The sequence below is a fragment of the Myxocyprinus asiaticus genome, chromosome 27, assembly GCF_019703515.2.
Source record: "Myxocyprinus asiaticus isolate MX2 ecotype Aquarium Trade chromosome 27, UBuf_Myxa_2, whole genome shotgun sequence".
Taxonomy (NCBI): Eukaryota; Metazoa; Chordata; class Actinopteri; order Cypriniformes; family Catostomidae; genus Myxocyprinus; species Myxocyprinus asiaticus.
In genome coordinates, this window is record NC_059370.1 from 29697451 (window position 1) to 29712543 (window position 15093).

The 15093-nt window shown below is 37.1% G+C and overlaps 1 protein-coding gene across 3 annotated transcripts in view; it reads right to left on the reverse strand.

Moving 5' to 3' along the window:
• Positions 1 to 198: 198 nt before the first annotated feature.
• The window catches only part of LOC127418051 (39S ribosomal protein L11, mitochondrial-like), a 54473-nt gene continuing 39578 nt past the window's right edge, over positions 199 to 15093 (reverse strand). For all 3 annotated transcript variants that reach the window (XM_051658388.1, XM_051658385.1, XM_051658387.1), the window contains 4 exons: positions 7107 to 7202; positions 3047 to 3140; positions 2436 to 2595; positions 199 to 401 (listed from right to left, as the gene is read on the reverse strand). In XM_051658388.1, the coding sequence (XP_051514348.1) occupies positions 296 to 401; positions 2436 to 2595; positions 3047 to 3140; positions 7107 to 7202 (456 nt within the window). In that variant the 3' untranslated portion in view covers positions 199 to 295. The remainder of the gene's footprint in view (positions 402 to 2435; positions 2596 to 3046; positions 3141 to 7106; positions 7203 to 15093) is intronic.

Genomic DNA, 15093 nt, shown 5'->3' on the forward strand with positions numbered 1-15093 from the left:
AAAACCCAGAGATGGTGAGGAGAGATGGGCGAGTCAGGGATGTGTTTGAAAGAGTAGGTGAAAGTGGCTCAAAGGCCTAAAAAGGATGTAGGAGGCAGAGAAAATATTTAAACAGAAAAGACAGAGTGGGGGAGGTGAGGAAAAGATAAGATGGGGAAAGACAGGAATCAACAATGAGAAAAAAAAAACCCAATTCAATATATTCCAAAGCACATTTTATTAGCAAAAACTCCAAACATGTCATGTGGACATGTCAGCAGTGTATTGATAAATAACTCCAGCACACACCAGCTCTTCATTTTCTCTTTCCAACTGCTAGCTCAGCGGCGGCGGCTGCTTCTGCTTCAGCCCTCAGTCTCTCGCGCTCTCTGAGAAACTCCCCATACTCTTCTGGTGACAGGCTGACAGAGGGATGACAGGAGGGGGGGGGGCGGTTGGCACATCAAGAGAGTGACAGTGGAGGGTGAGAGAAGATGGAGATGAGAGGCAAATCAACATACATCTACATTAGAATTTCAAAAATTTCTGTTGATCATTTGAAATGCAAGGAGAGCATTGCTCTTACTTCATGCACAAATGATGGGTCTGAACATTTGTGCCTCAGTGACATGGTTCATTTATTAAAGAGCTTCAGTTTCAGAAAAAAAAAAAGACTCTGAAATGCTACCAGAACACGCTGCTTTTTTGCCCAACCAAATTTTTGTCCAAACCATATTGAAATAGCAAAGTGACATCTGATGCACATCGTAGGAACTGAGCAACAGGAAAAAGCTATGATGCACCTCTAATAATGCTCTCAATAAATAAGCTAATAGCATTCCTTACCATTTCTCATCATTACTAAATCATTAATTATACAAAACATGACATTTATGATTCATTTTATAACAGTCTGCAAATCGAGCTCAATTCTCACCAGTGAGGAAATAGGATAAAAAAACTTCTACAAGAGCACGAGATCTAAATTCATTGGTGGGTGTCGGAAGTTAGACTTGATTTATTCAGTTATGACTTATTCAGAACTCTTATTAAGGTTTTTAGTAGGTGGTGGGATGCTGTTTGCAAAAAATGTTCAAGGAAAAGATTGATGTTGAAAACTCACAGTAGAGTGTAGGGACCAGCAATGCAGAATAGACAAGGTGCTCAAATATTAAAACCTCAAATTTCATATGCAACAAAAAAATTACACTACCAGTCAAAAGTTAGGACACACTAGAGTGAATTTATTTCTAGCATCTAGAAGATAAATATAAGATTGATTAGTTTATTGGATTGGTTTTAATTAACATTTTTGTGGTTACTACATATCACACATTTATTCAGAGCCCCTGCTTAGAGAACAGTGAGGGAATTCATTTTCCGAAACAGTTTTGCTTTCCTTCACAATTATTTTTGGAATATTCCCTTGCAATATCTTTATTCATAACTTACAAAAAATAACAATGTTTTTACTACAGTAACCTTAGTTGAACTTTGGTATTTTTAATAAAACTATAGTAATCACAATATTTACCATGGTTTTACTACAGTAACTATAGTTCAACAATGGTTTTTCTAGTAAAACCATAACCACAAAATTCACTACATTTTTACTACACTAACCATATTGTAACCATGTTACTGTATGCATGGTAAAACTAGTGAAAAACCAAAAACCATGCAAACCAAAACCATTGTAATAAAAATCATTCTGACATAAAACATAGTTAGTTTTACTATAGTAACATAACAGTTAATTTGTGGTACATTTACCATGGTTTTTGAAACCAAGGTTAAATGATTACTGCTGTTTTACAACAGCAAAAACCAAGGGCATGTTTATCAGTGGAAACCATGGTTTTAAAAAACCATACTTGTACGACTAACCATGGTGTTACTATAGTAAAACTGTAGTAACCATGTTTTTTTGCCAGATGATTTTTGTTACCATAGGTTTGGTTTTACTGTATTATTAGTATGGTTTTACTATGAATATCATGGTTAAAATATGGTTACTGTAGTAAAACCATGGTACACTTTGTGGTTATGTTTTTACTACAAATATAGTTGAACTATAGTTACTGAAGTAAAACAATGGTACATTTTCAGGTAACTGTGGTTGTACTACAAATACCATAGCTGAACTATGGTTACTGTTCTAAAATTCATGGTTAATTTTTAAAAGGGATGGATAAAGGTATTGCCAAAATAAATTGTGGAACCCAAAATAATTGTGAGGGAGCGCAAAACATATTTCAGGGAATACAAAAATTTCAGAAAATAAATTCCCTCCATGTTTTCTAAGGAGCTCTTTACATTTCCATAATTTTGATGACTTTACTATTTATTTATTTGTTTTATGATTACTTTAGGATTACTGTTTTTTTAAAACAAACTTTTGACGAGCAGTGCTTGTTTTGAATGTGTGTTAGAATGAAGTCTAAAAGGATTCTCACTCATTGATGACTTTGATGCCGAGCGATCTGGCTGAACCAATGATGCTCTTGACGACGGTCTGCATTGAGGCGTCTTGCAGCTTAAAGCTGTCATCTTGGGATTTGACTCGTGCAATCTCATATATGGTCCTCACAGACACCATACCTGCCATCTCATGCCCTGAAAGACACAGAAAATTAGGGGAAGGTGGCGGGTGGGGAGCGAGAAAGGTAATGAAACACAGTAGCACAGACAGAGAAACCAGCAGGAGGTGTGGTTGGTAGTGGTTGAGCAAAACAGAAGTGAGATGAAGTGAAGTAAAAGAAAGAGAGGGGGAGGGAAAGAGTGGGCGTATAAGAAAGAATAATTGAGCAAATCCATAATACTCTTTTCTTTACGTGCCACCTTCACTGCTGCTTTCCTCTTCGTAATTGCACACATCTCTACACTGCAGCTCATCATCAATGTATCATCAGTCAAAAAATTCAATCTCACTCAAAACACCCTGCAGGGGGAAGTCTGTCCATTACTGAAACATAAGTCAGTGGCGAGATACACAAATAGACTGCTGAGAGATGGTATGGAGGGAGGTATGACCACGGCTGCCCTGGCTGTAATGGGACTGGCTTACCCGTCTTTCCGGCTCCTTTTGCAATGCCTGCGGCCTGTTTTAGGAAATATGATACAGTGGGCTGCCCGATTTTCAGGTCGTAAGTCCTGTCAGGCTAGAGGAAGAAAAGAGGGCTGTGCTCAGAACATGCTCATCCATTTAGGGAGAACAGGATCAAATGTGACTTGGTTAGAATCTAGTGAAAGTAAAACATCAGTATCATACAATCCTATATTACCTATAAAAATGATGCATAAATGATACATAATGCATGTTATGTGGCATTTTAACCATGGCCTATAAAACAGAGTTCCCACTCTTTTGGACCATGACTTTTATAGTTGTTTGTGAAACCTGGATATGGATTTTAAACCAAATTTTGGAGAGACTGCACTCATTAAGCAATTTTTAGCTAATCAAATATTTTAGAGCTGAGGACAGCAAGGAAAACTGTAACACTAAGTTTCCATTTGTTAACATTAGTTAACTTCATTAGTATAAAAATTAACAATACTTCTACATCATTTATTAATCTTTAATGTTAATTTGAAGATATATTAGTAAAAAAAAATTAATTACAAGTATATGTTAAATTTAGTTAATGCATTATGAAATAGCATGACCTAACAATGAATGACTGATTTTTATAAACTAACAATAACCAAATTACAGCATTGTTAAATTCTGTAAAAATAGATTGTTCATTGTTAATTCATAATACCTAATGCATTAACTAATGTTATAAAACTGAACCTTATTGTGAAGTGTTACCAAAAAAATGACATTGACTATAGAAATGTCCTACTAATTAAAAATAAATAAATTTGACAGACCTAAAAAAACAAAATAAAAAAAATAATAATAAAAAATAAAATAAAAAATCACAATTTTAAAATTCCCTGATATTTACATGTTTTCATGACCATGAAAATCCTGATAATAAAATGCATACAGTACATACCTGGTTTTGACGCTTACATTGGAAAACTATTGATATATTCACTATTGATGTTATATACTTGAGCATTACATACATTTTTTACTGTGTATTTAATAATACATTTGAATGTGGAAGGGGCAACGAAACATTCAGCTGCACTTTATCTTCCTAACTTCAGCATTGGTTGAAGTTAAATCAATACTGTATTTATTTTATTTTTTTAAAAAACAAACATTTTTTCACAAAATTAGTTAGAGATCAAACAATAATTGCCAACCCCCTGCAGTATCACCGTGAATCCCCTGTTGAAAACCCTTGTTGTACAGTAAACTCTGTATGCTGCAGTTCATCTGGAACATTATGGATTATGTGTTGGGTTTATGTTTTTGATGATCATCTGAAGAGACAGTGGGAACAAAATCTTGTTTTAATTTTCGGGTTTGTGTGCATCCAGCAATCACTTTCGGTCTGTCAGGCTCATCACATGTAGCGGGTGGTATCAGTAACACTCTATCCTCTTCTAGAGCTCAAATCCTATAGCGTCCAATAGAATCTCTGGAGCCTGACAGATTCTCAGTGACATCCATAGAGTCTGACAGCCTCTCATAAACTCATTCGAGTAAAGCTATACACACACATTCACACCCCTGACACACACCCTCGACTATAAGGCCTGCCAAAACCAAATTTTTTAAGGCAAGGATTAGTCTGCATAGAGAGGCTCAAAGACAATGAGTGTGCAGCAGACAGCTTAATGGGACAACTGAGACTTCACATGCAGCCAGACTTGGGTTCAAATCCATTGCAGCCATCTAGCTAAAGCCTAAGCAAGCACTGTGCTGCAAACTCAACCAGAATTTCCTCTACATTCCCCTGAGCTAAAGATCACATACAGCTCAGGCTAATCTTCAATCCCTGTCGAACCCTAATCACTATCACAGAGAGGACACTAGCTTTAAAGTTTTATCCGTCCATAGGACTAAAAGAATGAATCATTAATAGTTATTTTCCATTTGTTTGGGCAAATGGCAATGCACTTTCATATTCCGATTGTCTTAGGGCATAAACACCGGGAAATCACTAAATAGTATTAAGTTATTTATGTCATATTTCCTTTTATTTGCTTACTCTGTTTTTATTTTGTATTCTTTTTTGTGTATTCCATTACTTTTGCTTCTTTTTGGTTAGTGGATGCTTTAGTTTTTTTGATGTGCATTGTGCAGCATCCTTGGGTTTGTGGAAGGCACTATATAAATAAATAAGGGATAATATACAGTCATTATAGCAGAAAATATAACCTGACATGGTGATCAGGACACCAATATGAAGTGGACGGGTCTTGCATTATTCTGAAGGGGCTAATGTTTTGTGATAATGATAATCTCACTGTACATTATCCCACTTATTACATGGCTAATTACAAAATAAATAAATGGACATGAAATATTGATTTGAGTTGAAATTATTTTATTATGAGAGAAGAAAGAGACCACTGAATGCTATGAGACATGGAACTAGAACATAGTAGGAGATCGGTTGCCAGGGACAATGGTCAAATATACAGTTTAGATGTCATTATACAAAAATATTAGACTGCAAAATTCCACGATCGATCAAAATAAAGTATTACAGAGAGATGTAGAAAAAAAAATATTATTATAATTATAATTAGAATGTTGTGAATTATCACATCAAGATATCAAAATCTCAGAGCTTTTGCATGTATTACAAGGATATTGGATGAATGGAAACATAACTGAAGTCCACATTTTGCTCTCTTCCTCTTGCAACTGGTCTTGGAACGAGAGCTTATGTACCTGCAGAGGAACGGCAACAACAAAGGCTGACAATTTTCACCCTCGGGCCACCACAACAGACAGAAAAACACAAAGGGATGAGCTAGATGAAGGTGACATTGCTGCTGAAGTTCTTACTCTTACTGTATGCAACAGAAGCATCTAGATTCAGACTGTGGCAGAACTAGACACTTGCCTCACAGATACTTGCCTAATCGGCTCAAAAGAAAAGATTATGTGTTTGGGTTTTGACTGAGATGGTGTGTTAGACATAAGTCAGAGACATTAAAACACCCCAGACTAGGTTGGGTGGCAGTGCAGGAGCATAATTTGGCCATATAATTTCTTCTCAATATCTGCATTACTGTCTGGTCAACCACAGCATCCCCCCATATCACTTAGAAACAAAGAGGGTTATTAAAACAGGGATTTCCAATTGAAAACACACAAGATCCTTTCAACAGTTCTGTAACGTAAAAGAGATAGAGACCTGTAATGAGAACTTTCATTTCACACAGTCATGCTACTTTAAAATACGTGATCAATGACCCCTCCATAATAAAAAGCCATTTCTCGCAACCTTCATAATGGGGCTTTGCTCAAACACCTCTGCGCTCTGCCATTGACTCTGCAAGCATTACTAACAGCCATCAATCCATCTTTATTTCAAGTCAGAGAATCAGTAGAGAGTGCTAGACCTCTCGTTTTGTTGCAGATGGTGTATGAAAAATGGGCATGAGTAGATTAGAAGAGACAGAATGATCGTACGAGTGAAAGTAAGGCTAAAGGTGTCAGGTAAGACACTGCTAATGCACAAGCGAGAAATCCATAAAATGCACTAAGCTCAAGTACATTTATGGTGTTTGACTTCAAAAGTGAGAAAGGAAAGTGCTTCCTTGACAAAAGATTATAATAAACATGCCGAAGCTCTTGAGAAGGTGCGTGGGGAGATAAATTTAGCCCAGATGAACCGCATACACTGAATTAGCGAATATTCCTAATTTACAAGTCATTGTCCGATTGGGATTGTTCTCTTCTTCTGTAGAATCCAATTCAGTCAATACCTTCATCATAATGGTGGTAGAAGGCTTAATCTGTGCTTTGGCATTCAAGATGCGTCTTAAGCTGCTTGCTAATGCGTTTGGGATGCGAATGTAAACGAGCACCTCCAGGCACTTGTAAAAACTGAGAAAAAAAGTGACAAAACGAACGAGACGAAGATGAATTACAAACAATAATGTGTAGTAATTAAGAGGCCCACGAGTCGTTTCAACTCTGACTGATCGGTAAAGTGTTGGTGACACAGAAAAACGATAACAGTGTTCCAAATTAATTGTTACATTACCTTCACATTGATCTTGATGGGAAGAGGAATGCCTTCTTTGAGGTCCTTGGTTTTCTCATTGAAGTCTTTGCAAAAGGCCCCGATGGGAATGCCTCTCTGAAAAAAGATGGCATAAGTAAAATGGTTTAGACCCCCCCACATATTTTAGCCTGTCATTCATTGTGGCATTCTTTTGATGAATACCAATGGCTATTCAGCAAGGCTGCACAGTGTCAATCATTCGATAACTCATTGGTGCACTGTGAATGCCTCGGCATGCTTGGATGCCTGTGTGAGTGAGTGAGAGAGCGAAAGAGAGAGCCTGGTGGAAGCCTATTTACCCAAGAGTGTGGGTATATGTGTGTTTGTGTATGTGTCACGAGTATGGCAGTCATCATGCCTCTGAGACTTGAGATAAATTAGATTCTCTTTCCTGGCCCTTGCCCGGCAAGGCAGGCAGAAACTAAATGTATAGCTGACATTAAGTCAACATTGGTTCCTGTGTGCCTTCACCCGAGCATGAGCGGCTGCTAATCTGTAATCTTATTACAGTTGCGAAAGTCTTCCTTGCACTTGAAGTAGGAAACTTTACAAAGGATTCACAGTAACTGAAACACTAATTTCATCCTATGGTAGATGTTACAGAGCTTTATGTGACTGTCTGAACAATTAGTCAATGACTGCTGCGACCACTAACATTCAAATTAGAACTGGCCTCTGCCTCAGACAGCAAATCCACTGACAGCCCACAGACTGTTCACTGTCCGTCTGATGCATAATGCACACAAATTGGCAAGAGATGTCTAAGTAAGCCAGGAAAGTGGAATCAAATCTTAGAAACATACTCAAGAGTTCTGAGGCACTTAGTAGCAAGTAAACAATTTTTTTTATTAATGCAAAATGCAGTGAAATAATCTGCACTTGTTACTTGAGGTTTCTTCTGTGTTTTCAGTACACCCTGTTGCAGCAGTTATTTACATGATTGTGATCGTTTATTTATCCAATCGAGGCTTGAGCTTTCAGTGAGTAAAGAAATACATCCAATAAAAACAGACTAATTTTAGTGCAGGAAAAAAATGCAGGAATACAGCTTGGTGACAGAATCTGAGTGCGTTGAAAACATTTATATCAGCTTGACATCTTGTCTGTTCTTCAGTAAAAGAAGAAGCTCATTGGTCACTTGCCAAAAACACAAGACCCCACCTCAGTGACAGAATGATTTTTTCAAGCAAGCCGGATGTGTTTTTTCAGTTTTTGAAGCCATTAACTCAGCAGGGAGTCCCAACGGTCAAGTGATTAACACCTCCCACTGACATAAAGCCAAGCATACACTACACAACTTGCAGTTGGCACTCTGCGACTCTTGTCTTGTTTTCCGTCATGCTGGTGCGCACAATACAGGACTGTAGTGCATCAACTACACGACCATTTGTCCCTGACAAAAGCCATGTGTACACTGGTATTATGATATTTTTTGGGTGATCCATCCACAAATGTACAAGCAAGACACATCACAGTTACACCTGGTCGTCTCTTTTGATCACTTGTGTTCAGATTTCAAGGAGAGAGTCTCTGATTTCATGAGGACATACATCAGTCATTATGTCTGTGTATTACTGGATGATAATAAAAAATGAATAAATGAAAAAAACATTTCAGATCGTAAGCTTATTTCCCTTTAAATCTGCACGTAACCTGCAAAGAAACGGCTGTTACAGCTGTCTTTAGCATCGTCTTGTTTCCAACGGATCGCCCAAAATGCATCTTAAAATTAAGATAAAGAAATTCATTCACAAATGCAATCCAACTCATGGCTTCTATTCACTTTCTATTCTTGATAACATGTCAATAATCATGACAGAACGTTTTTGCGCTTGTTGGCACCGCAAAGGAAAAACATTTATAAAAACAGCTGAGATTAATAAAAACAGCAAGTAGGGAGTTATGGGTGATGTTTTATTTTATTTTCTATAACTTTTTGTCTCCAGCTACCCAATATTTTGCTCTCCTTTTTCAACAAACATGAAAGAATAGCTCGTGCCCGTTTTTACGCTTATTTGTGTAAAATTATAATTCGTGTAATTAATTATAGAACAGCTGAAAATAATAAAGACAGCGGGTGAGAAGATGTGGGTGAAATTGTATTTTTTTTCTAATTATTTTTGTGTTCTGCTTCCTAATACCTTTCCGTTCTCTTGCGCTCTCTATATTTCATTGGTTTTGGCTCATAAAGGTCTCTCATTCATTGGGACAGTGCTCACACTTGACAACAAGACGTCTAGATATCAAGCTGTTTTGAAAACTGCAGTAGCGTCTGGGACTAGTCTCAGCATGTCGCAGGAGTGTGCACACAATAAGACGTTCCCCGTGAGATCTAAATGTTCTGCAGTTGGTCACTTTACATGTTGGTTTCTTCAATTGGTGGTTCTTGTCCAGAATATGCTGCAAATTAGAGGTCTGCATTCCTGTGGAACCCGATAAGATTTCTTGTGGTGCGAGATTAAAGGCGGTAGCGGATGGTACATCCATGAATTGTGGAAAAATCCGATGTGGATATCATTTAAAAAAACAAAAAAACAACAATAATTATTATTTTGTTTTACAACTAATTTATTTTTGATAACAATTAAAGCTACACTATGTAACTTTTGGCCCTCTAGCGGTTAAAATATAAAACTGCCTGCGTCTTGCGGAAGAACATTGTTTTTGTTGTGCTTTGGCTCTGCACATCTGCGCGGATGAACGTTGTTCAAGGCACCAGTGAACATATGGATACAGAGCGAATGGACAAATAAATAACGAAAGAAAGGAAAAGACGGATCTGAGCAGGTAAGTGTCATATCTTATGCTGTTGAATTGACTTATCAGAAACATTGATGTTTAGAAATAAATGAGGTTACAAAAGTTAGGCAACGCTCGTTAACATTAGACATAACGATTGCTAGTCTGATAAGGTCAAACGTTGTAAAGTTTTTATAACTGCAGGATATTCTGTCCAAATAGACACCGGTAGTAACAAATTTTTAGATTGTCATTGTTACTAACCAGTGGTCAACATAATTTCAAGACTCACATATTCTTGGCAAGCCTAGGACTAAAGGATTTATGTATATAAATGATTGCCGTTACAAAGAAAAATACACACGTGTGCTAGCAAGTGAAAAGTTCTGCGCCGATTACAGTATAATTATTTTATTTCAAAGTTCAAGATAAACATCACTTTTTTGAAACAGAGTAAAATTGTAAAGAACTTCCTTCAAAGCAGTATCTTGATGTCAAATCCTATTAGAATCTTTTCAGATTAAAGCAATGACTGTCAAGCAAAAACAGCAAATATTTTCCCGCATTGCCAGCTATATCGCTGTTTATCTAGTATGTTGCATAATAATGCAAAAAATTAAACAGAAATGAAATTAAAAACAAAGGCCCCCGGATGGTAGCCTGCCTATCTCCCTCCAGACTTGATTATTAATAGTAATCCCATATCAACCCCCACCAGCATATCCCCGAGCCCTAACCTCACAGAGAACAACAGATCTAAGTAAACAAGAAAGGCAGCGAGTGATTCCTAATTAAATATGGATTCATATTAAACTGAGGTAGTTAGAAGAGCCTCAGAAACCCTGGGGTGAAGATACTGAGATTTCACGCTGCATCCATTTTCGTTTTTCATCTGCTGCCTTAACTACTTTTAGACCAAAAACAACTTTTAAGGGGGTTCAAATTAGCAAACACACTTGGTGACAAACAGCAGATAGGAGCCAGATATACGAATAAGAGGTCATCTAACAATGTGTGGTGGAGGACAGACAACAGGGATGAAAGATGATAGAGGTCTATCAGCATCAGACACACAAGACATTCAAACTGTGCCAAACAAAGATGCAATGGAAGAAAACAGGAGCAGTTGTGCTTTGTATGGAGATTTTAATATCATAAGTGAGGCCATTATAGAAATAGGAATCTGTCATTGGTTGAAAAGAGAAGTCTCGAAGATGAACACTTTGGCAACCTTTACAATATAGAGCTCTGGATTACCAAGACGCTGTGTGTTTAATGGCAGATGCATTCACTTTCAAGTGCTGGCCAAATTGCCAGTCTTGCTCTCTAAAACCCAAGATCTAATCATCCAGGAGTCAAGCAGTCCAATTAAATCTGCTCTTTCCTCACTGGTGACTGATAAAAGCACCGCTGTGTGGACCAAAATGGCTGCTGTATATCACTGTCATGGAGGCGTGCTACCAACCTTGGACACTGAATGTTATTTTTTTTACCTGAATATTGCAAGTGTTTATCACATCGGTACTCTCTAGAATAAAGCTGCCATTCATACTGACAAATGGAAAAACCTGCCTGAATTTGTGAAAGAAGATAACACAGAATGCTTTCAAAACAAACATGCTCATAGATCAATTTCATAAGAGCGTGCTTTGAAATATCTTCTTGGGGTCAACTGACTCTTGGTAGACAAACAACGTAGTGAATAATTTAAAGGTGCTGTACGTTTTTTAAATTTTTTTTTATTAAATGGCATGCAGAAAACGCCCCAATTACCTGTCAGATATCACTGAAATAGTTGCCATGAAATATCACACCTGTCTCTGTAACAGCCCAGCTCAGTAAAAAGTGGCGAAAAAAATGTCTGCGGGCTGCGGTCAGATTGTTTGTTTAGCCAGTCAGACGACTTTCTGTCTGTCAATCATTGTGCGCTTTCACAGGGCAGCCCATATATTGTTGTAAAAGGTGCCGGTATGTTACCCTGCTCCCATGAAATAATGGTCTCCAAGTGTGCACGTGTATTTTGTGTACGTGGTTTTGCAAAGACAGGACATGGCTAATTCAATGGTTAAGCTGGTGGAAGTTCCAGAACAGCTAAGTTCGCTTACAGCACCTTTAAAGGAATAGTTCACCCAAAAATAAAAATTCTCTCATTATTCACTTACCCTGATGCCATCCCAGATATGTATGACTGTCTTTCTTCAGCAGAGCACAAATGAAGATTTTTAGAAGAAGACAGATCTTCAGGACCTTATAATGCAAGTAAACAGGTGCCAGCACTTTGACGGTCCAAAAGTCACATTTAGGCAGCATAAAAGTAATCCATACAACTCGTCAATCAATGAATGTCTTCTGAAATGAATCAACAGGTTTATGTAAGAAATAAGTTGATAATTAAAAGTTTTAACTTTAAATCGGCCCTTCCGCCCTGGACCCTGATGCTGTTTGAAACGGCTGAACTCTCGCATGACGTTCGTTCTTCTGTTGTAAATAAGCTCTGCTTCCGAATTCCTGTGTGAACTCGCTGACATACTTATGTCACGCTACAACTACGTGATGCGTCAACTGCTGGCAGGAAGCACTTTATAAAAGTTAATAACGTTTTGGTAATTGATTTATCCAACTTATTTATCTTAAAAAAAATCTATAGATTTTTTGTGTTAGTAACTGAAATGATTGAGTACAAAATTGAGGATATGGGGAATACCCATAATCCCTTGTACTTGAATTATTAAATTATGTTTCCTTGGTCAAAGAGAACTTATAGGTGCATTTAAATAGTTGTTATTAATAATTAATAGAGGTTATTAATTTAGCTCTCTAGTGGTATTATTTATGTTTTTGTTGCAAATAGTTGTTTCATGTGATGTCACCATTAGGGTGATCTGTGTCCCCTTTATTAACTCTGGACCCTGATAAATTATGTTCACCTTGTGCATGTGCAACTTTTGTAAAACCTTGTGCATACGCTATTTGCATACATTTTTAAGTCTTTTAGACTCTATAATGTGAGTAAATCACTCACATCTGCAAACAAATCTAATGCTATGCGAATAAAAAAAGTCTGAAATTTTCAGATGCACTTCAGTGGAGAATTAAGTTTATTTAATGACAAAATCGGTTATAGTCTTCTTTATTTGATCTGTGTTATTGCATGATCTAAATTTGAGTAAATTCAACTAAATTTATTAAGTAGAAACAACAATATTTAAATGGCAAATCTGAGTTAAGTTGACTTGAATTTTGTTTCCTTAACTTAAATAGTTAATTTCATTCTATATGAACACCAAGTTAAGGTGAACTTAATAACACAAGTTTTGGAGAGGCCATTATTCAATTCAATTGAGGGAACGAGTTTACTCAGTTAATGGAGTAAAGTCAACTTATTAGGGTTTTCAATGTAATTAATCAGAAATAATCTATATTTTTACCCAGACATAATTTTAGATTTTGTAAAAAGTTGACAAAACACAAAAATAGCACATCTGTAAAACTGATATTATCTACAAAACTAAGTTTGAATAGTCCATGTTTGTTAAGCAATTCAGGCTGAAATAATTGTAGAAGTTTAGTACTTCAGGGAAAAATAACAGATTTAACTAAACTTTAGAAAAACTACTCAGAACGTTTGAGTAATATCAATACAGTGCAGTCTTGCAAGCTAAAATGGCACCCTGACTTTGTTTGTGATTCACATAACAGTGTCTTCTATATTTATAATTTTCATCTGTTCTCCCACTTTGCATTTGTTTCATTATTATAATGTAAGTTTTCAGCTTCAGCAGTTCTTTTTAACAAGATAACCACTGACATGGATGAATGACAAAAAGTGTGAGAACAGACTTGAAACATACTGTAACTGCAATGTACTGCACACACATGAGCATATTTCTGGGGCTGTATGGAAAAGAACAGTGTTGGAATCATGTTCCCTATGAGGACAATAATGAAGATCAATATTAACACTGAGGAGGTCCATTTGACAAAAGCAGGTGAAAGGCTTCAGAGTACTATGTTTGGGGAGGCCATCGGGGACCCGCATGAGTAAAGAATGTGTGTGTGAGGGCTGGAAGCTCATTCCATTAAAGGAGAGGAAAGTAAAAAGAGAACAATGTTCAAGTATGTTCAAGAGGTCCATTCACTTTACGGCAAATCCTCCAAGGAGATGGTATTAGAGGACAGAGTGACTTCCAACTGTGAAAACATGTGTAATTAAGTGCGTGAATGAGAAATGAAAATGGTTAACACTTCCCATGAAGAACAGAGCATTATGTGTCAGTTAAGAGGATAGAAGCTGTTGGACAAAAGACATCTTCAGTGATGGAGTAAGATATTGAAAAAAGAAATGACAACAGAATGAGAGACTTAAACGGATCGTTCACCCAAAAATTCTTATATTCACCCCCATTTGGTTCCAAACATGTATGACTTCCATCTGTGGAACACAAAAGGGGATGCAAAGCAGAATGACCAGACACAGTCACCATCCACTTTCACTGTGTGACAAAAAAGATGCAATGAAACTGAATGGTGACTGAGGCTAACTTACTGACAAAAGTTTCCTTTTGTGTTCCCCAAAAGAAAGTCATATGGGTTTGGACTGAAACAACATGAGGGTGAGTAAATGATGACAGAATATTCATTTTTGGGTTAACTATCCTTTTAAAAAGTGAAATTACCATAGGATAAGAGACTTACGATTCAGAGAATTAGAAAAAGAAGACACAAAGGGAGTAAAATGGAGAAAGACAAATAGCTAGATGTAATAAAATCAAGAACTATACTTCCTGTTCAGACTGCTCTCTCAGTGTGGGATTTAGAGTATGCCGCACTGCATGTTCCTTCATCGTGTGCAGTGATATGTAACGGAGAGTGAAACAGAGGTGCAAAAAAGGGGATGTGTAGATAAGCATGAAAGGGGACGTGGCCTTGGGGCAGCAGGCAGGATTAATTGCCCCTGGCACACAAGAACAGGCAATTTATCGCCCAGGCTGGTGCTTGAAGGATGGGGGTGAAGTGAGGGGTGTGGACGAGGGGTTAATTAAACTCTGTAGTGTGAGACACACTAATTAATTACTTTGTTTCCCCTTACCTAATTTAATGTGCTGAACTTCCTATTTTACTACATACTTCCCTATAAGGGTGTCATACAGCTAATTAGCCTCATACCCTCAAACTACTTTGGCCCGTCATGCTGGTTGAAACCTCAGGAGAGGAATGGACAAGGCCT